Source organism: Podarcis erhardii, assembly GCF_964252035.2.
Source record: "Podarcis erhardii genome assembly, chromosome: 16".
NCBI classification, from domain to species: Eukaryota; Metazoa; Chordata; class Lepidosauria; order Squamata; family Lacertidae; genus Podarcis; species Podarcis erhardii.
Genome location: NC_138514.1, coordinates 17773307 through 17795945, shown reverse-complemented (window position 1 = coordinate 17795945; position 22639 = coordinate 17773307). Strand labels below are relative to the sequence as shown.

General features: G+C 45.8%; 1 protein-coding gene across 2 annotated transcripts; it reads left to right on the top strand.

The window, feature by feature from the left end:
- The first annotated feature begins 4581 nt into the window (after positions 1-4581).
- On the top strand, positions 4582-21504 carry POU2AF3 (POU class 2 homeobox associating factor 3). 2 transcript variants are annotated; one of them, XM_081843200.1, is made up of 5 exons: positions 4582-5173; positions 12532-12626; positions 17699-17762; positions 19053-19282; positions 20248-21504. In XM_081843200.1, the coding sequence occupies exons 1-5, from the start codon at positions 5167-5169 to the stop codon at positions 20602-20604; spliced, it is 753 nt and encodes a 250-aa protein (XP_081699326.1). In that variant the 5' UTR covers positions 4582-5166; the 3' UTR covers positions 20605-21504. The 2 variants fall into 2 exon arrangements, with proteins under 2 accessions (XP_081699326.1, XP_081699325.1); XM_081843199.1 differs by lacking the exon at positions 4582-5173 and adding an exon at positions 5911-6139.
- Positions 21505-22639: the final 1135 nt, after the last annotated feature.

Sequence of the window (22639 nt, the reverse complement as noted above, 5' to 3'; positions counted from 1 at the left end):
TCTACCCTTTTCCATGCGTGCCACGTCTTTTACATTGTAATCCTGATGGCAGCGATGATCTTACCACCTATCTTGTAAGCTGCCCCAGAAGCCTTCCTGGCTAAAGAGTGCTTTAAATGTTCCTTTTAAATTGTGCAACTTCTGATGGACTCAACAATATCTCGGGCTGGGCTGGGCGGGTATTGACAATGGTGTCTTCCTGGACTAGCTCTGTGGAATGGGAATTGGGAGGCCCTGTGCTAGAGTCTCACACACAGACATTGTTTCAGTAGTTTTTCCAGCCTGGCAGTGGTGTTTTTCTGAGCAGGAGCTGCTGGAACTTCACCCCAACGGCAGCTGCCTTGTATCAACTCCCTTCTCTCCAGTGGTCTCCTTGAGAGAAGAGGATTTCTCCCCAAGACTTTTGCTCCAGAGGAGTCCTTGTCTATAGTCAGGCACTTCTCTAGATAGAGCTTGGTTACCATCTGTTTTAGGACTCATCCTCATTGCAGAATTCTGGCTCCTTCCCCAAGATGGAGCCTGAGCCATGGAGCGCTGTAAGGCCAGGGCGTTCTAGGCCTCCTCTGATGAGGACTCCCCTGGCTGGGAAACAACACCTACAATCTTCCAGTGACAAAACAGCCCCCAAAAACTTTCATCAGCTAATAAAGGATGCATTTCGTTAGGAGTGTGGTGTTATCAATCTTCTCAAGGATGCTCGTTCAACCGGATGGGATTAAGCAAGACTAATGAGTTGAGGTGGTCTTTCAGCTGGTATCCCATCTTCTGACAGACATTTACACTGTTGTTTAATTGTTTTGGTATTGATGCATATGTTCTTCAGCTCAATCACAGTACCATTTTCATATTTTGCATCTTGTTGTTTATGTACTGCTCCCCTGATCTTTCAAGGCTAAACAAACAGCGCTGCATTTCAAACTCATAACCAGATTTACCCAAGCAAATACTGAGCCAGTGGAGAATTTGAGGGGTGGTTTTTGCACTTGCAGGATTGGAAGTATGCCCTGACGCATTCAGTGGAACTTAGTCCTCCCCCACCCAAAAAAGATGCATAGGATTGTAGAGTAACAGTGCAGGATCTGAGTGTCAGGACTGGACCACCTGAATCCTTAACTGACACCAGACAGCAGTTGGAGCATCAGGCCAGGACCAGGGAGCTGGGTTCAAATCTACACTCAGCCATGAAACTTCATGGGTGACCTTGGGCCTGTTGTCAGATAGCCCCTTGCTGTGATTCCTAGCCTCAAAATGGATTTACCACAGATAAATCTATCAGCCTAGCCTACCTCCAAGGACTGTTGTAAAATAGGGAGGATGGGATCCTTTGGCCCCACCAGATGTTGTTGGACTCTTAGCTCTCATCATCCCTGACCATTGGCCATGCTGGCTGAGGCTGATAAAAGCTGGCGCCCAACATCTGGATGGCCGCAGGTTCCCCACCCCTCAATTAAACTGTGCTTCGTAAATGGATAAAACTCTGGCAATAAAGCGTCATCACGACAACCTCCAAATGCACTTGCCCCATGAACAGATTAATAGGAAGCTGTTTGTCCAGATAGCATGGGGCTGCAATGATGATGAATTAACGTGGCCAGCTTCAACTCAAGTTACCACAGAGTGTCCTCACTTATTTTATTGCAAATAGTTTGAGATACTTGAAGAATGTCATTTTTCATTTTAGCCACATCAAAGCTGGTCTCAGTCCGGGCACAAGCCACAACTGGGCTGTCCACACCCCACCACCACCTTGGGATTAGCAGAGACCACAGCTTTTCCCTTTTTTTTTTTTAATTAAAGAGGATAAGGGGGAGAGTGGGAAAAGAGACAAGATTCACATAATATAAAATAAAATACATGTAACCCCCCAAATGCATATTGGGGTTAAAAACTAGAGTTTATTTCTCTGAAATACAATTTTACTCATGTTTACTCCAATGCTTGACAGAGCTTCAGAGGCCCTTACACAGATATTTTTATCACATAAAAGTGGTTAACTTTTTAAAAAATGACATGACATGTTGAGAAGAAATTCAATTCAGTTTGCCTTTAAAGGCAAACCCACCTAATTTGCACCTTCCAAAAAAAAAAAAAAAAAAAAAGTGAACTGAAAACACAGACATCCTTCAAAATTTGCTGAGTTGTTAAGAGACTCCTTTCTCCCTCACAAAGCTATAATTCTCAGTGGTTTAGCAACCGATCTCTCTTCAGAAGCTCTGGAGATTGTAGCTGTGTGAGAGGAATAGGGGTCTCCTAACATCTCTCAGCACCCTTAAGAAATGACAGCTCCCAGAATTCTTTGGGGGGAAGCCATGACAGTATAAATGGATAGCGTGAATGTGGCTATTGTCTAACCTCCCCCCAAGCTTTTTGCAAACGAATCGTGTTGATTGCTCAATAACCAGGTCATCGAGGAGCAACCTTAAAATATGGCCAGCTCAGAAAATGGCGCTTTATGTGGCTGTTTTTTTTAATGGTCGTGTCCAGTCCGTTCACAGCTATCGCTTTCTGTCTTCAGTTGATTCCTGCGTTAGAAGCTACCATGTAGATTTTAAATTGTAGCATCAATGGCCAGATAAATGTTTGAACTAGAGCTCTTAAGGCCTCTGCATCATCTCACGAGATATTCCATTATGTTTATAAAATTGGAGATCAAAACATATCTCTGTTTCAACCCATCCCAGTGGGTTGGTTTCGTTTCTCATCTCTGAAGTCCATAAATTAATTAGCATTCAAACTCAGAAAACTGTCTCGAGTAATCTGCCGCACCTTTTACTTAAACAAAAATTCAGCGATATTTTCCCATCTCCCTCTACCTGTCAAGCATTGAAGTTTTTGAAAATATGAATTTGGAACACATCAAGGCAGCGTCATGGTACCCTGGCTGGAATTTTTAATTTCCCCAATGTAAAAAGAAGAGGTTTGAAAAAAATGACTATGAATATTAATTCAACAAGAGAAAGCACAGCATATCCCATATTGCAGCTACCCAATTTAAACAGGTGATTTATGAGAGGAGGGGAAGAAAGAAGTCTCCGCTTCTTTTAACATTAGACAGTTCTGTTGTAATCCAAACAAAACACTCGCTTCCTTTGACAGAACTCAAGCTCCTTTTGTTTTCTGTTCTTTCTTTCTTTCCAATGTTATTCCTTTGTTTCAAAAATCCAAGAGTTGAGAGTACCCAAGTTTTGGCACTGGAGGTTAGCAGTATTGCTATCAGGCCTTAATACGGGTCTGTGTTCTGCCTTAGATGGCAAGAATGCAGCCCTGGAAGAATCCAAGTAACAGCAACAAGGGTGTCCCTGAGCATGTGCAGAATGCCTCTCTCCCCAGAGCAATCACAGCCCACTCTCGGCACATCTGGAATCGTGAAGCAAGGCTTCTGGGCAGTTGTCTTGAGCTCTGGCATCCTTTCCATTAAAAAGTAACACACTAGCTGTTACCACGGGTCAACGATGTGTTCATGATTGAGCAGTAATCCAAAAGTTTCTGTTTAATAAATACACACTTCAGGATGCGAGGCAGCTTCTCCGTCAAGTCCTCCACCCCAAGCAAATGTTCTGAACATTCTTAATTGTCGCTTTTAACTTTAAAAAACAACAATTTAATTGTTTTGTTCTCTTTGTAAACCACTTTCAGGTTTTGCTGTGATCAAGCAGTATATAAATCCTGTGAAATAAATATGCAATTTCTGCATCTTGTGAGCAAAGTGTTTTTATCACTATCAATATGCTTTTCTGGGGTGGGGAGGGAAGCACAAGCCACCTCCTCTTGAACAGATATCCAGGAATTTTTCCTGCATCTCTCAGAAGTCTTTTCATCCCCTCTAGCGTACTTTTAAGGAGATTTGCATATATATGTATATATGCAATTTATGTATATATGTGAATATATATGTATTATAATTTTTTTAAAAAAAGGATTACAGGTTACATGTGCCAGAGTCTATGGACTGATGAAAAGCCAGTAGAAAAGAAGTATTTCTAAACCCATACCACTCCCTAACTCAAATCAAGTTATATTTGTTGAACTTTTGTAATAAAAAAAATTGAACTGGAACAATGGCCAAATTATAACCATGGTAGATGATTAACAGCTTCGCCTACACGCTGGTTGACCCAGCTGTCCCTGCCTGAGGCCTTCTGCTATCCCGTGAAAGGGGGGGGGGCAGGATTATGAAAATGCAATGTGAAATTTTTGGGAAATTTCATCCAAGGGCAACATTATCTCAGAACACCCAGTGCCGCTGCGAGAGAACTGGGGCCGGGCGTGGGGGTGGGCAGCGATGCCAATTCATTTCTTTCCCAGAATGCAAACCAGAACAGCTGTATTGCGAGGGAGGGACACATCTGTCTGCGTGAAGCAAAACTTTGGTGGGGTGGGGGAGCCACATGCAACGGGGAACATGAATAGGAAATGCCAGTGGAAGTGACTATAGCTCTGTTGCCATCCGCAAGCATTCCTTGCAGGCCTTGACAGCCTTTCCTGCCCCTGCCACGCCCCCCGAGGGCCATATTCACTCCCGGAAATCTCACATGTGGTCCCCCAAAGCGCACCCCGAACCCCACGGCCCCCAACCTGTTGCAGGAGACCCCCGACAGCTGGCAGGGGACATCAGAGGTCCGCAAGAGAGCCTGCCTTCCTCTCCCGTGAAAATAACGCCCATCCCCAAGGATATCTGGGTTGTTTGTGGCAAGAAAGCTAAAAGGTGGGCGATGTCCCCCAAGCAGGGGTCCCAGGGAGGCAGCAGCGATGGATTTTATTCCATCAGACCCTCTGCTATGTGGGGAGATGCTCTTTTTCACTCAAAGGTAGGCCATTTTGTGGAGCCTTTGAATATTCAAATTGAAACTATCGCGCAATCATTGATTGTCAAATCATTGGATTCTTGAGGTTTTAAATACTTGGCTTGCGGGGAGAAAAATTCAAACTTATATCTGTAGGTATAAAACATTAATATTGTTTGTCTCCCACTCGAGATCTCCACAAAGGGTTTGGAATGATTTTTTAACTGAAAAAACCTTGTTTTCTTCTCTGTTTTCCACTTGAATTAGGAAGCCCAGCTGAGGATCCCTTTTTTTTGTCCACAGAAGATCCCTGGGTGTAAAGGAAAAAAACACAACCCAGAATAAAGACCTTTTCTTCTTCTTCTTCTTCTTGCCCTGGAAAATGTCAGGTAAGTTTGATTTCAGTCTCTCTCTTTGTGGGGTTTTGGTGGGGAGGGTGGATTAATTCTCACCCGTGTAGTTTGTTGGGACAGTTTGCTTTCAAATAAAACAGGGTGGAAGAGGAAAGGGTGGGGAGAGTTAAGAACAGGAGGGCACCAGTGGCTCCAAAATGCAGTGAAATCAATGTTTCTTTAAGTGCATGCAAGTTAAATCTAACCAGATGCAAACTCATATACATAATAAATATATAAATATATATGCACAGGCGCACACAACACATCCGAGCAGCAGGGCTACAGGAAAAAGAAGCGTCTCAGCTGGGAATGTTTTCGAGTGCAGCTGCTCCAAACTTCACTGTGAAAGGCAGCATTTAAATATATATATGTATATGTATAAGTATATATTTAAAACACACATTGCTTATGTGAAATTTTCACCTCCAAAGCCAGCCTCTCTGCCCAGGCAACCAGGGGCTACGGATCTCCAAATTACAAACATTTCTCCCCCTCCATCCCCGGGGTGCAATTTAAGACTTCAGCCGCGTAACTTGCCAGGTGATTAGTTGTGGATTTTAATATTCAGGGGACGATCAGAGCCCACCCACCACGACAGCGGGGCTTAGCCAGCCACCTGGCTCTCCCCACTTCCCGGGAGGAAGAGGAGAGGCTAAATGAGTGCACCCCTAATACAGTAGGGTAGGGTGCGGTGGTGGTGGTGGGGGGGGACAGATGGGACTTTTTTTTTAATGGAGTGCGGCGCTCAATAAGGGTCGCTTGTGCCCAGAGGTCCCCCGTGCTATTCCTTTTGCGTCCAGCGGCGGCGCTGCCGCGCAAGAAAATCCACGCGGGGAAAAAACCCCGCTGCGCTCCCCACGCGCGATCGCTTTCCATTCTTCCCACGCGCAATATACGCTTTCCGTGCACGGCTTGGGGAGGCAGGCAGATATGCGAGGTGGAAGGAAATGGGTATCTCAGGTGGGTCTCTTGCGGGTAGGGTGTAAAGTAGGGGCAGGAGATTGTCGGTTGGGAAGAGAAGCCGGATACTTCCGAGTAAAACAGGCATAGGATCGCGCTGCACGCGAGTCCCCTGGATTGCGACGGCTCTTTCTCCGGAGCCAACGTGCACAAGGTTGCAATTGTTATTATTTTTGGCGGGGGGGGGGAATAAATGCAAGCGATCAAAAACCGTGTATAGAGTTTGCAATTGCTGTGCACGTTGACTTCGGAGTTCCGAAGCCGGATCCGGGCCACGTTTTACTCGGAAGTAAGCCCCACCCCCGTGCTCCACGGCGCTTCCTTCTTTCCAGGTAAGTAAGGGCAGCTTGGCAGGCGAGGAGTCGCCCGCCGCCTTGGCAAGCAGCCTGGCTGGAGACGGCGCGGCGCCTTTACTCCCGAGCAAGAGGGCTGCGGTGCCTCCTAACCCGACCTCGGGAGCCACCCGCAGCGAGATTCCTTGGAGCGGATCTGGCCTGCCTCCGCCCGCTTTCCCGTTCCCACGTGCGGGTCGTGCGGGCCTCGGAGCGGGGGCCTGTTGGCCGGCGGCGCGGATAGGAGGCAGGCGCGGAACGGAGCGCGGTGGCCCGCAGTTACTCACGGCGCTTACGAGGGAAGCCCCGACCAGGCTCCCTCCGGCGCAGCCAGCCTAGCGCAGGGCTCCGATCCGTGGCGCGCTTACTCCGGAGTAAGCCCGGTCGAACTCGGCGTGCCGTGGAATCGGTTTGCAAACGGCTTGCAGCAGCCCGCTCCCCGTCTGTGCCCCCTGCTCTTTTTCTTATTTTTGAGGCGCGGGGAGGGATCAGAGCCCCCCTCTCCAAATTTCACCGCTTTCTTCTCTCCCCCCCCCAACTTCCCAGTCCTCAGATGCCTCTGCAAAGCTCTCTCACACACACCCTCCCAAAGCAAACGCGGGATTTACTCACGAAAGCAAGGGTTCTTGGGCGAGATGTTTGCACCACCCAGAGACATGAAATGGCAGGATTCTGAGCTGCGGAGAGTGAATAGGCTTTTCCTGCAAAACTACCCTTCCCAGGCGGCCCCGCAAGCCCTGACATTTAAACCGGGTTGGGGATAAACGCATTTGTGACCTAGGCGCGCCTTGTGCAAAAGGGACAGTTCAGGGAGCTGGCCAGACACCAGTTGTTCCTCTCCCTCGTGGGAATCGGCTCTAGTGTAGGTGGTTGGTGAGTGGCAGATATGGAGTAGCGGGAAAACATCATAGAGTTGGGCAGAAGAACCCATTTCATCCATACTTACCGCTGAGTTTAGAGGCCCACTACAATTTACAGAGTTGGTTTGCAAAGAATTACATAGGGTTGTACCCAGTGCTGGTCTTAAGAGTAGACCCATTGCCCTTATTGGACCTGACATACTTAGGTTCTTTGATGCCAGTGGGTCAGCTCTAGCATTGAATCCAGCCCACCATAGGAACAAAGGAAGCTGCCTTATATTCAGTCAGACCAATTGTGTGCTGTTGTCTAGACACTGGCAGGCAGCAGCTTTCCAAGGTTGCAGGCAGAGTGTCTCCCCCAGGGCATGCAATGCTCTAAGTTGCAGCTGCTCAAATGCACTTCTGAGTGCTTGCCTTGCATACCCATCTGGGTGGCTTTTTAAAAAACAAGGGATGAACTTATTTACTGATTGCATTTATATCCAACCCACTTTCCTGGTAGCGCCAGGTGGCACGATTCTCCGCCTCCTCCTTTAACCCCCACAGCAACCCTAAGCTAAGAAGCAGCGACTAGCCCAAGATGAACTTCACGGCTGAACGAGGATTTGAACCCAGGTCTCCCGGGTCCAAGTCCAACACACTAACAACTACTGTATACCACACTGGCTTCTGGGTATTGCTGGGCTCTCATCAGCCTCAGCAGCAGGGCCAGTGGTAAGGGGTGATGTACATTGGAGGCCCCAAAGAATTTGGATGGACACAGGTTCTTCACCCCTCTTTTAGACAGTGACCCTTGATTCCGGAATTCCGTTCTGCATGTTTGCAACACTTTGAGCCGGCCAATCTTCTAGAAGCCATATAAGTTTCTGGTTTTTCAGAAGGGGGTGTCACACCCAGTGGTTGTGGGGCGGGTACCACCAGCATAAGAGTGGGGGCTAGGCTACACCAGGATTCAAATTCCCTCTCCACCATGAAGCCCACTGAGCCCGTCTTCTGTCTCTCAGCAGAACCTACCTCGCAGGGTTGTTGTTGTGAAGCTAAAATGGAGAAGGGGAGAAGAAGTGTGTACTTTTTGAGCTCTTTGGAGGAAACGTGGGATATAAATGTCGCCATGACCAAATCACTACTGCTTCGTGGTGCAGCTAGCTAATTTTATACTGTACTTTGGACTTAAACAGGGGCCCACCTCTTTAGATAAAAGGTATAAATTTACTGAGCTTTAATGCGCCATCGCATGTAATGCACACCTCAATTTTCAGAACCTTTGAAACCAAATAAGGTATTTGCTGTCGAATGCGCACCTTAATTTTTGCAACGTAATTTGGCCAAAAAAGGTGAGCATTAGATTCGAGTGAATACGGTACTACTCCACCAAAATGTGGTAAAGCAACCTTGCTGTGTGTGTGTGTGCAAATTTCCTAAAATCCTAGCCTGATGGCAACATTCCCGCATCATGACTGCACTCAATATAAGCAAGGCTGCACAGAATCTTGAAGCAACACAGTCTGGGGTTTTTTGGGGGGGTGGGGGGGTGGTACTTCCACCCAATAAGGCCAGCTAGCACTGAAAATAGTAGTGAGTTCCAGTAAAAGAAAGGCCTCTCGGTTTCCTTTTCCCATGACACAAGACACCTTCCTTAAAATAAAAAATACTGCCGCTGATTATATACATTTAGGCATTTTGCAGTGGAATGGCATGGTCTCAGATGGTGCCAGATGCACAAGGGCCACCCAGGTTTCTCCCCCTGCTCTGTTTCCCAAACCTCTGCAAGGGAATAAAATTGTTGCAGCTCCTCATGTGGCAAACTCATTCTAGGAATCGTCAGTGCTGTTTGTCAGGACAGGACACTGAGCAGAGGTTTGTGGTCCCCTAAGCAGAATGAGCAGGTGCCCTCCCATTGCAAAATAAAAATAAAAATGGGGGCTCACTGACCATCCCTGGAAATCAATCTGTAACGCATTACTACCTAAGGACCCCTCCGTTCCCTGCAAACTGTCCTGCTCAGTTAAGACCATTAAATCAAGAATCTAACATTATGTAGCTGCAGCACTGAACATTGCTGGCTGAAACTTGATGCTTCTGTTTTCTCAGGACAGGTATCACTTGTTTGGCTGTTTAATACATAGCACTTGCACAGCACATTTTGAGCGTTGTGGAAGGCCTTCACATTTGCTCTCCCAGGCAAGTTTCACAACAGCCCTGTAATGTAGACTCTGGTATCATTCTTCCCACCCTGTGGATGGGAGTGAGAAGGACTGAGACTAACGCTGTGTACACACAGTACATTTAAAGGACGTCTCCCACCGAACCAAGAATCCTGGGAACTGTAGATTGTTAAGGGTGCTAGGAATTGTATCTCTCTGAGGGGTAAGCCATAGTTCCCAGGGTTCTTGGTGTGTGCTTTCAATGTGCTTATACAGCTTCTAAGCGTGAGCTAGAGTAAGCAGGTGGAACCATGGCAAAGGCGAGGTTTGAATTAGGGACACCCCAGTTGCAAGGAATTCACAGCCAGGCAGCATAAGCACGTGCAACTGGGATAGCTCAGTCAATAGAGCACACTATTCTTAATTTCAAGGTTGTGGGTTTGAGCCCCACATTGGGCAAAAGATTCTTGCATTGCAGGGGGTTGCAGTAGACAGCCCTTGTTGTCCCTTCCGACTCCAGGATTCTGTCATTCTATGCATGTCTGCTAGGGACATGGGTGGCGCTGTGGGTTAAACCACAGAGCCTAGGACTTGCCAATCAGAAGGTCGGCGGTTCGAATCCCCACGACGGGGTGAGCTCCTGTTGCTCGGTCCCTGCTCCTGCCAATGTAGCAGTTCGAAAGCACTTCAAAGTGCAAGTAGATAAATAGGTACTGCTCCGGCGGGAAGGTAAACGGCGTTTCCGTGCGCTGCTCTGGTTCGCCAGAAGCGGCTTAGTCATGCTGGCTACATGACCCGGAAGCTGTACGCTGGCTCCCTCAACCAATAAAGCGAGATGAGCGCCACAACCCCAGAGTCGGCCACGACTGGACCTAATGGTCAGGGGTCCCTTTACCTTTACCTATGCATGTCTGCTAGGAAGTAGGTCTCACTTTGCTCAATGGGGCTGACTCCAAGGTAAGCCCGCACAGGATTGCACCATTAATGACAACTGTCTACTGCCGGGTGCTAGTTGTATCTGTATAACTGTGCAACACTCACTTCCTGTTGTTTAATGACCAGCTGTATTTTGTTGTTTAATGACTGCTGGTATTTATTTATTTATCAAGACAAATATACCACTTAATTATTATTTTTTAAAATCTCTTAAGCAGTTTACATAAAATGATATACATATTAGTTTAAAGTAGCAATAGAAACAGATAGCGTATTAGTGGTGGACTTATACTGGGCTGTCCGCACATCATTCTGCTTGGGAGAAGAACCACAAGGAGCAATGGGACATGTGCCGATCTGAAATGAAGCAGTGCGCCCTGAAAGCAGGATTGCGCATAACTGCCCCATCATGAGACAAATTGTTATGAATTCAGAATTAAATAGATGTGCCCATGAAGCCTTGGATCACAGCATAGCCAAGGCTCTTTGTTACTATAAGAAAAAATATGGTGCGAAATATCGGGGTGTAGCCCTTGGCTGTAGCCAGGATTTTTGTTGGGGGGGGGCAGGACTTTTGTTTGGTGGGGGAGGGGCAGAACCAACATGATTGGTCAGTTATGTATTTCTATTGTTTTACTTGATTGGGGGGTAGCTGCCCCCCTGTCCCCTCTTGGCTACGCCAATGGTGCAGCCAACACCGGTCCCTATTCAGACTGTAAGTCAACCCATTGACATTAACGGACGTGGCGCAACTCATTTAGGGTTATTGATTTCAGGAGGCCCACTTGGAGTAGAACTTTGTAGGAGACACCCCATTAGTTCTGCAATAAGCTTCTAGGATAATCTCCCAGCCTTAAAATTCAACTTGCGTCTCCCCAGTCGGGCTGAAATGTGTTCTCCTCTCTGCCACCGCCCTCCCCCTGAGAATCAAATGGGAGGATGTCCAAAACTGAGTTGCTGTTATGTGAACGGGAACTCACACTGGTTCACGACAGGACCATCAGGTATGACAAAAAGATACTGAGCGCCCTCCCTGCGGTGTGTGTCGGGGGGGGGGCAGATTCCTCAGACTTACTGAGCAGAATGGCATGAGACCTCCTTGAGTGCAATCTGGACTTAATTGGTTTATCGAACTCTAAACTCATGTTGGGGGAAGCTTTATTTGACAAATGTTTGACAACACGCGTTCTATCAGGAAGTGTTTACAAATTAAGGAATGGTTGCAAGGCCATCAATAATATATTCAGAGAGATATACTGACATCACGTTTTCCTTTTTTGAAAAAAATGCTTTTGATCATTCCACTCATCCAACAGTCTGCCATTGACCCCGTCTTTCTGAAGTATTTATATGTTATCCATGAAAGTCTGATAAATGTTCACACAAATACAGTTTTTAGTATAAGGGAACGATGGTGAACATTTAACAGTGCAGTCCTAACTACATATACTCAGAAGCAAGCCCCAATGGTCAGTTGAGTTTACTCCCAGGTAAGTGGAGTTGGAATTGCAGCCAAGACAGTAAGTGCCAAAGTGGCGTTGCAAACTAAGTGGGATTTACTTCAGAGTATTATTATTCTTAATAATAAAGTGCTATTATTTATATACTTCTTAATGAATGGCAAAGTAGGTGCCTAGGCAATTTGATGATAAAAGCCAATTACACGGACTTAAAATTGCAGGTATAAAAACCAATTATGCAAACATTAAAATGTAAACATACACAATGTGTTTCTAATGTTGTACACCACCCTGTGATCTTTTGATAAAGGGTGCTATGTAAAGTGTAATAAGAATAAGAATAAATTATATGTTGTGCTCAAGCTGATGTAAAAAATCCAATTAAAACATGCAAAGGCTCAAACCACATTTTAGGGCCTTTCCCCTTACAAGTTTATTTTGACTTCCTGTTTTGTAATTCAGCATGACTTTCAGCTCCCTCCTACCCAGAGGTAAGTAAACCCTGTAAAGGAGGAAATATTTCAAGGAAATGTGGTCAGGATTAGAACCCAAGTCCCCCAATCACTTGCTTAAGCAGTTTATGGCTCCAAGCTGGTAAACCCTAAACTCACCTTTTACTTTTCAGAATATAAAGTCCTATTGTTAAATTGACTCTTTTAGGAAAACCAAAGGTCTATCAAGGTGTCCGAGTCAAGATTACAGTGAAGGAGCTTCTGCAGCAGAGAAGAGCCAAGCAGGCTGTGGCAGATGAAGCAGTAAGCACCTCCTCCTCTTCCCACAGTTGTGGCTAATTGCATAATAATAATAATAATAATAATAATAATAATAATAAACTTGTTATTTTCTTCCTTTCAATTAGTGATGTGGCCTGCACCATGCCACTTGGTTGTGCAACACTTGAACGTGTGTGAACTAGAACCTGGGATCGTGAAACAGCTGTTCCCACATAGCATCACTTCAGATTTAAGGGGTGATGCATTCGAATCCTTTCCTACCAAACACTGCATGTAGAAAACTAGCTTGTCAGTGAGAAATGTGGGGCTTACAACCCTTCTCCCTAGCATATTAGCTTTCTATTGCAAGGATTAAAATATACGCAAGAGCATTCACCATTGTCACCCTCCACTTGCAATCTGAAGCGGTGCAGTCCAGGAACAGTTTATTGCTCGTTTAGACTGGGCCTGACTACAGAAGAAACATTGTACTGGAGCTGATGCAAAGCCATATGAAAGTCTTCCTGCAATAGTTCATTCATACATACAGTGGTACCTCGGGTTACATACGCTTCAAGTTACAGACTCCGCTAACCCAGAAATAGTACCTCAGGTTAAGAACTTTGCTTCAGGATGAGAACAGAAATCGTGCTCCGGCAGCATGGTGGCAGCGGTAGGTCCCATTAGCTAAAGTGGTGCTTCAGGTTAAGAACAGTTTCAGGTTAAGAACGGACCTGCGGAACGAATTAAGTACTTAACCCGAGGTACCACTGTATTGGTGAAAATAACATACAAAATGCATTCTGTTAGGAAGAAAATGCCTTGCAAAAAATGTGGCTATTAGGCAGAACTGCTTCTGCCAACCTAGCAGTTCGAAAGCACGTCAAAGTGCAAGTAGATAAATAGGTACCACTCCAGCAGAAAGGTAAGCAGCGTTTCCGTGCACTGCTCTGGTTCGCCAGAAGTGGCTTAGTCATGCTGGCCACATGACCCAGAAGCTGTACGCCGGCTCCCTCGGCCAATAAAGCGAGATGAGCGCCACAACCCTAGAGTCGGTCACGACTGGACCTAACGGTAAGGGGTCCCTTTACCTTTACCTTTAGGCAGAACTGCATGAAAGCATTAATATTAGTAGAAATTCATGCTCATATGTCGACAAATTAAGTACTTAACCCAAGGTACCACTGTACTACCAATCACCCCTCAAGCATTGAACATTTATCTGTAAACCAGCCATAAGGTGCCCTCTTTGTTCTCATAAATTAATGCATGAAATTTTTGACCGGTATTTTCTGACCAATCAAGTATCAAAGTGCAATCGTCATCTGGGGACCTTCTTTGTGTGCTTCCTCCACGAGAGGTCTGGAGGGTGGCAACATGAGAACCAGCCTTCTCTGTGGTGGCTCCCTGTCTGTGGGAGCCTCTCCCCAGGGAGGCTGACCTGGTGCCTTCATTAGACACCTTTAGGCACCAGGCGAAAACGTTCCTCTTCAATTGACATTAGCGTTCTATGGCCTTTAAAATGTGTTTGTGGGAGGAGGGTTATTGGTTTGTTTTTGTTTTCTTACGCCTTTTGAGTTCGCCTTTTGTATTTTTATGTTATGGACTGCCCTGTGATCTTCAGAGGACGGGCGGCATGCAAATTTAACAAATGATAAGAATGAAAGCCTAATCTGCTAATTTTAGCAGAAGAACATAGGAAGCTGTATTATGCAGAGACCATTAGTCCATCTGACTTAGCACTGTCTACAATAAATGGCAGTGGTCCTCCAGGTTCGCAGCTGTATCTGGAGATACAGGGAGACTTCTGCATGCAAAACTTGGGCTCTAACATCTCAACCAGAGGACCTTCCCTTTCTGTGGGTGGGTTGCAGAAAGTGGAAGTTTTTGGTCCAGAAGAAAGAGGCAGAAGGGGGTGAATTCAATGCTGAAGGACTGCTCCACACACACCAGTTTGGATGTGGCACCACAAGTCAGCTTTTGCAATGCATAAACTGTGGAGGTGGAATTTTTCGGGACTGTGCTTGAATTTCTGTGGGAGTTGCTGCTCCAAAGCATCAGGGAGGGTTATGACACAGAGACCTGGGTGTTTCTGTCACCCTCTGATGCCTCCACTCTGGATGTTAGGCCAACGCAAGATTCCAGGTTACACCCATCCCTGTTTCGCAATTTAAACCATGGGTAGTCTTACATGGTCTCTCTCTTTTTTAAAAAAGCTACAATTCCCATTTTCTAATGGTGCGGGTAGGGTGGGGAGGCTATAGCTCAGTGCTGCAACACCTCCTTCGCATGCAGAAGGACCCAGGTTCCAATCCCTGGCATCACGATCCGAAAGAATCAGGCAGCAGCTGATGTGAAAAGGTTTGTGTCCGAGACTCTGGAGAGGCGCTGCCAGTCAGAGTGGGCAATAGTGAGCTAGATAGGCAAATAGTTTGACCTTACATAATGTAGTTTCCTGTGTTATCATTTGTTAAATTTACAAAGCAAGAGTGCGTAGACTTTTGAGTTTCCAACATTTGTCATCTTTGGAGTAGACCCATTGAAATTAATGGACGTGGGTCGTTTAGATCTGTTCATCTGATGAGAGGAATTTATTAGGGTGCAGCCTGTAATCTCTTAATAGTTAAGGTGTAGCTAAAAAAGATAAAGGGACCCCTGACCATTAGGTCCAGTCGTGGAAGACTATGGTTGCGGCGCTCATCTCGCTTTATTGGCCGAGGGAGCTAGCATACAGTTTCCGGGTCATGTGGCCAGCATGACTAAGCTGCTTCTGGCAAACCAGAACAGTGCACGGAAATGCTGTTTACCTTCCCGCTGGAGCGGTACCTATTTATCTACTTGCACTTTGACATGCTTTCGAACTGCTAGGTTGGCAGGAGCAGGGAGCGAGCAACGGGAGCTCACCCCGTCGTGGGGATTCGAACTGCCGACCTTCTGATCGGCAAGTCCTAGGCTCTGTGGTTTAGACCACAGCGGCAGCCATGTCCCATAAGGTGTAGCTAATCGGGCTCAAATGCTGCTGATGGTAACACAGAGCATCCTATAGCTCAGGAATGGGGAACCTGAGGACTTCCAGATGATATTGGATTACGCGGCCCATCATCCCTGATCAATGGCTGCACCGGCTGAGCCCAGGTTCCCTGTGGGAAAGTGTTAACTGCTCTGCGAGAGGAGGAGTGATTAAGAAGTCACACACAGCACATTGCACTATGTGCAAAGAGCTCCCCGGCTTATGTTGCTTTAGTGATTTGCATAAAGAAAAAGCCAGCCAAATACTGCTTCTGGGTTCACATCACTGGAGAGCTGTTTTCCACCTTCACAGATTAACTCTCGTACCCACCTGTTGCTATTCCTTGGAAAAGACATTTGCCCTTTGTCTAAGAAACTGGGCAATCTGGGAAGTATGTGTGTGTGAGAGAGAGAATCAATCAATCCCTTCAGCACTGAAATGACCCTAGTGAAGATAAGTCTTCTGATGACATAAAAATCTGTGAATGTAGTTTAGTTTTCTAGCTGTGCTGTAAGAAAACAACGGTCGCTTTCTTATTTACTGTAAGCAGGAGGTTTTAGAACACAAGCAAGGCAGCCGTTTAGATGATCCTGCGGGCAGCCTGCAAGGGAAGGGGAGAGAAGAGACAGCAAAAGAAATTTTATGTATTGGGGCATGAACATGCAAACTGAAACACGGAATCACCATTGGAAATTTGCACTTCTCCAAATTTGGCAATGCATTTCTTCTAATGTGTGTGCAATAAAGTGTGCATAAAAATGCAAATATTACATTAAAAGAGCATACACGAATGCTTTATGTTAGGGGAAATCGTTAGCAAAAATGTGTATATTAGAAGAAATTAGCAGTAAAATGCAGACAAATTTTCACACAGACTTCTTTTTTAAAAAGAATCTGCTTGCTGATGTGCAAATGTGTGTTTAAGAGTGGAAAAATGAGAAACCGAGAGAAATCGAAATTGATAGATTTGCTCACCTGTCATTTCATATCATATCCTTCCTCATGCAGGAAAGAATTTAAGCTTTTCTCAGTTTCTACTGACAATGGTTTATGAAGCTGTCTCATGTCTGCTCCTGAGACTTTAATGCCATTTCACATTCCTGTTTCTGCTTTTTATTTTTTTAATGTTTCTTAGCTGCCTTGGGAGTGTCCTAAGCATTGTGTGTCAAAAATGGAATGTTATAAATAGTTAAATATTTTTTAGTGTAAATACACAGATTAATAGCAATCCCAGAGGGACCTCTCCCCAATATTTAAAACCAGTGGGTAGAGGGTTGTTGTAACATGCAAGATCTCATCTGAGAATTTTCACTAGCTTTCTTTGTGACTCAGATGGCTTTCCTCAACATAGTTTTGGGTGTTTGAAACTGCCTTGGATTTCGCTTGAGTCGAAACCTGGCAAGGAGTGGAGGGACTGTGAAACACCCCCCCCCCTTGGGGGGAAATTTCGTTGATCTTATGAAGAACCCCTCTGTTTGTGGAAGAGCCATCCCATTCGCTTTGAGCTGCCTTCGAATTCCTTTTTAGGTGAACTCTGTCTGGGCTCTAGACTTCTGGAGTTCAAAGCATCTGCCGTTCAGTTGGAACAGCTGCTGTTACAGAGCCTGCCTTTATGGATTTAACTGTGATCAAACAAAGCAAGGTTGTAAATTCCTGCGGGGGAATGCTTTGCAAATAGGGGTGACCTTCCAGTAACTTTTAAAAAATATTTCCTGCTCTCGGTGGTGCTTCACCCTAAACACAGGCATGTTGATAGCAGGTTATTTTTTTAAAAAAATGCTGAGAGCCTGTCCCATGGCAAAATAGTGCGTTCTTAACAGATTTCAAGAATTGCATGTTTCTTCTATGGGAGCATGCATCTTATGAGTTAGGTAACAGACTAACTAACATCTAACATGGCCACAACTTCAACCTACACAGATAACAGCAGAATCAACCTGCATTGCTAACTCCCTGCGTGCTCCTCTTGGAGATAAAGCCTGGACTTACCTCCACCGTGTTAAGGGGATGAAGGAAGGGGGGAGGGAAGGAGGCAAGGACTTCCTTCTGCTTTATAAATGGAGAACCACCCAGCTGTGCTTTGCTTTATTCCTTGTGTTCTCAGGTTTCCGGAGAAGGCAGTGGCAACAATGTCCATTTGACGGAGTCTTTCTCCCCTCCCTGTGCAGGTTGGTACAAAAAGAGAGAGCACCTTTTTTCCTCTCTCCCCACCCCCCACCTTTCCCCTCTCTCCCAAAACACATCCCACTTCTTTTCCGGACTTCCTAAACCTGGCATTTAATTAGGAACCTAGCCAATCAGAACTTTGCTAAATGCAGAGGAGGACACACAGAGGGGGAAGCCAGCAAAGATGTCCTCGCCCCACCTGGCAGCCTCTTCATCTCAGTTTGGGGCTGGCCTATAGACCCATCCTATTCCCAAAAGGAACTAATGGACCAAGTTTAGTGGCTTGCTTTCTCTCCCATCCATTTCTTTCTCTCTCTCTCTCTCTCTCTCTCTCTCTCTCTCTCTCTCTCTCTTTTCCTGTTAATCCAGCGGGTAGTGGGGGGGGGGTTAATCTTTTCACATCTTACATCAGCTCCTTCCTGGTGTGCAAGAACTCTTACTGTCAGAAAGTCCTTCCTGATGTTTACTCCTTGTAACTTGAATCCATTGGTTCGTAGCAGGAGAAAACAAGTTTGATCCATCCTCCACGTGGCAGCCCTTGAAGATGGCTGTCATATCTCCTCTTTACCCTAAGGCTACCAGATTCCCCCCCCCCACAATGAATCCAGTTTTCAACTTCAGTAGGAATGATAGGATATTGTCAGGGGACTGATTTGTAAATCTGGGGACGTCTGGTAACCTTACTTTACCCGGATAAATATACCCAGGTCCTTCAACTGTTCCTCATAAGACTTGGTTTCCAGACCCTTGAACATCTTGGTTGCCCTCCTCTGCACACCTTCCAGCTTGTCAATATCCTTAAATTGTGGCACCCAGAATTGGGCACAGTATTCCAGGTGTGCTTTGACCAAGGCAGAATAGAACGGTACTATTACTTCCTTTGATCTGGGCACTATACTTCTGTTGATGCAGCCTAGAATAGCACCAGCTTTTTGCTTTTTGCTTTTTTTTCTGCTACTGCTGCATTGCATTGTTGACTCATATAAAGCTTGTGGTCCGCTAAGACCCCTATATCCTTTTCACGTGTACTATTGACATTCCTGGTGTCCCCCATCTCCTATTTATGCAGCTGATTCTTCCTGCCTAGTGTCGAACCTTACACTTGTCATGAGTTCTTCAATAATTGTGTTATTTTAATGGATTTTTTCTTTTCTTATTTGCTTGTTTTCAGCTGCCCTTTGGCTTGTGCAAAAGGGAGCATATAAATCATCTAAATGATGCAACTAACTAAAATGACAGCTGTTTGTCCTTGCGTCCTACTGTCTTGTTCTCTCTTCTCCTTCCTCTCTTAGCCTCTTACGTAGACACAGAACTTCCCTCTTCTTCGTCCGGCTGCGTACAACCCTGGCAGTTCCAAAACTGCACTGCCTGCGAGGAGCTCCCCAGTTACCTGGAGCAGCTGGTTGATTCCTGCCTTCAAACTGAGCTACCTTTGGATGCTACTATGGGGACTACCCAGGGCAACATGCCTTGCTCGCCCGACAGCTTCCAACTAGGCCCTCCCTACCTCAACCAAAGCCTGGTAATTGTGCTTCAGTTTTTATGGGGTTGGGGTTCAGGATTTTACAAAGCACCCGTACGCTTGGGGGATTCATACAGCAGGAAAGTAAAAGCCACGACTGCAGGACAGAAATCGCCGAAAGCTGTAAATAGCTTTGGGAGAAGCACATCTGCTCTGATGAAGCTTTGCTTTGGGCATCTGTTAAAGCAATTAAAGAAAGCCAGTGTGATAGTGTGGTTAGATCATGGGTAGGCCAACTAAGGCCTGGGGGCTGGATCCGGCCCAGTCACCTTCTAAATCCGGCCCACGGTCAGTCCTGGAATCAGTGTGTTTTTACATGAGTAGAATGCGTCCTTTTATTTAAAATGCATCTCTGGGTTATTTGTGGGGCATAGTTCATCCCCCCCCCCAAAAAAATAGTCCGGCCCCCCTACAAGGTCTGAGGGACAGTGGACCAGCCCCTTGTTGAAAACGTTTGCTGACCCCTGGGTTAGATTGTGTGACTAGGGAGACATGGGTTCGAATCCCCACTCAGCCATGAACCTCACATACGCCAGTCACTCTCTCTCAGCCTAACCAACCTCACAAGGTTGTTGTGAAGATAAAACGGAGAGGGGGAGAACTGTGTTTGCCACCTTGGGCCCCTTGGAGAAGAGGTGAAATATATAATGGTACCTCGGGTTAAGTACTTAATTCGTTCCAGAGGTCCATTCTTAACCTGAAACTGTTCTTAACCTGAAGCACCACTTTAGCTAATGGGGCCTCCTGCTGCTGTCGCACCGCCGGAGGACGATTATTGTTCTCATCCTGAAGCAAAGTTCTTAACCCGAGGTACTATTTCTGAGTTAGCGGAGTCTGTAACCTGAAGCGTGTGTAACCCGAGGTACCACTCTAAAGGGAATCAATAAACGAAGCCTGGAGCCTTAATTATTATTGACTTTTTCCCTTAGATGCCTCCTTTTCTCTCTCCTTTCCCTTCTCTGTAGGGTCCCGGATCCCCGGATTCCTCTGACCCCTCCAGCTCATTTGATTACAGCTACTCTCCACCGCAGCCTCCTGCTTTCAACCCACTCTCTTACAGCTCCCCTTCCCCTCTGGATGCTAAGAGCTGCATGTATCCATCGTCAGAAGGAAGCCCCTATCACCAGCAGTCCCAGTTACAGTACAGCCACGCCCCTTCTGCGTGCTGCTGTACGTCTTGCGGCTCCCAGCATTTGGACGCTTTCAGAGTACCGGAATATTTCCCCTACGCAAACACGGACTGCAGGGACTATGCCCCTTCCGTCTCCGTAGCAGATGACTTCTTCCGGAGAGATCGGAGCTGGGATACATGCTACAGCTAATGGGGGAGCGTCCGGTGGGCGGCCGCTGTCCTAAACGCAGGAGATCAGCATAGACTCTGGTTGCCATTCTGGTTGGAGGAGGGTGCAAGCATCCCAGCTTCACAGAGTTCTTCATCGGGTGTAATGGAAAGGGGGGTGACATTATTAGACCGTTTGTTCTCTGCGCTAAAACACACACACAGGAGAATCCACATTCTGCACGGAGAATAGCTGAATCCTGCAAGTGACTTAATTGATGTGGATGTCACTTGTTTTGCCTAATTTGCTTTGCCTCTGCTGGTTGTGGGGAGAATCAAAGGGGCTAGGCAGGGCGCTGCCATGGTACTCCTTGCCCACTGGGTATCTTATTCACCATATCTTATTTCATCAAGCACTGCCTGTATACTTGCAAGCACATCTCTGTAATCATAAGTACTAGAAACTTCTTTTTTTAAAAAAAGGCTTGAGCTAAATTGTGCATCCAGCAACACATTTTGCAATTCTTCTGTACCCAATTGGAATTGCGGCATGCGCACAGCCCGTTGTTTAACACCCTGGATTAGTGGCATGTTTTACCCTCGCAACCTGGTGTGCTCAATACATTTAAAACTTTGGTCCCCTCCAGATGAAGGGTGCTGTGAAACACAAAAGCTTGCATACGCCTATCCATATAATATATATTCTGTTTCCTTCATCTCTTTCATGAATACAGCATGTATATGTGTTTGTGCTCGGATCAGATAAGCCAGTATATTGCCTCCACGAACATAACCCAACCTTTTCCTTCTTCTGGTGGTGTTTTCTCTGGGGTTCATTTAAGGGTGCGCACAACGTTTTAAACCACATCACAGCATTTATTTCGCCATCCTGTCATTCTTGTATCTTTGATTCCATTAAACAAACGTCAGCCAATTTGCCGCAGATGGGTGTGTTTTCCCCCTTTCATTCTCACAGCACAAACTGATAGCTGGAGGCGTATTTCAATGCATTGCGTTCACACAGAATGAAATAATTCTAGAGTGGGCTGGGACCTCGGTGGCTATCTAGTCTGACCCACTCTTCAGTGCAGAATATGCAATTACAGCACCCCTGACAGCTGCTTAAATGTCTCCAGTGAAGGAGAGAGCCCAGCATTTCCACTGTTGAACAGCTCTTGCCATTAGGAAACCCTTCCTAACACAGCTGAAATCTGCTTCCCTGTAGTTTCTAGGTTCTAAATTTTTGTCCTGATAAAATTTTGATTTTTGTCGTGGGAGAGATGCTTTCCATTTCCATTAAAGGCTGAGTGGGGAGTTTTATTGGATATTCCAGAGTAGTCCTATAGACATTGACAGTATATGGGTGTAATCTATCATTGGGGGTCAGTTAGTCAAACCACCCCATCTTTCCTCACTTATGGCTAGCAGCATGCATAGCCTGCAGAAAATTCACCAATAAACTAGAACTTGAAATCCCAAGTAATTATTCTGCCTTTGCTCATCAACAAGAAGCACTTTGGACATCGGAATTGTGGCTCAGTCTTCTGAGATCTGAATCACACATTTTGAAGCCTATGTTTACAAGGACTGTAAGAGGCAGACCCACATAGAATGCATTACAGTAATCAAATCTAAAGGTTACCAGAGCATAGACGACAGAAGTTAGGCTATCCCTGTTCAGATAGGGGCACAGCTGGGCCACCAGCCAAAACTGATGGAACAATAAAACAACAGGGTGGCGATACAATGACTACTGCAGTCGACGCAAGCTAATATCACCAACTGTCTGTAAACAAACAATAAACATCCATAAAAATGGCAAAAGTAGTTTCTTTCCCAAATAGGTTTTATCTTTATCAGTAAATAAAAGAGTTCACTTGTATTATATCAGTGGTTCAGTGCTCATTTCTTCTCTTTCCAAAATAGATTTTATCTTGAACAATTGCAAACACAGTAATAAAGAGTCAACTTGTGCTATACCAGTGGTTCAGTGCTCAGACGGTGTTCCGGTAATCAGACGTTTCGTCACAGTCATCGAGCTGTCAGAATCAATTGTATCAGAATTGCACTGAATTAAC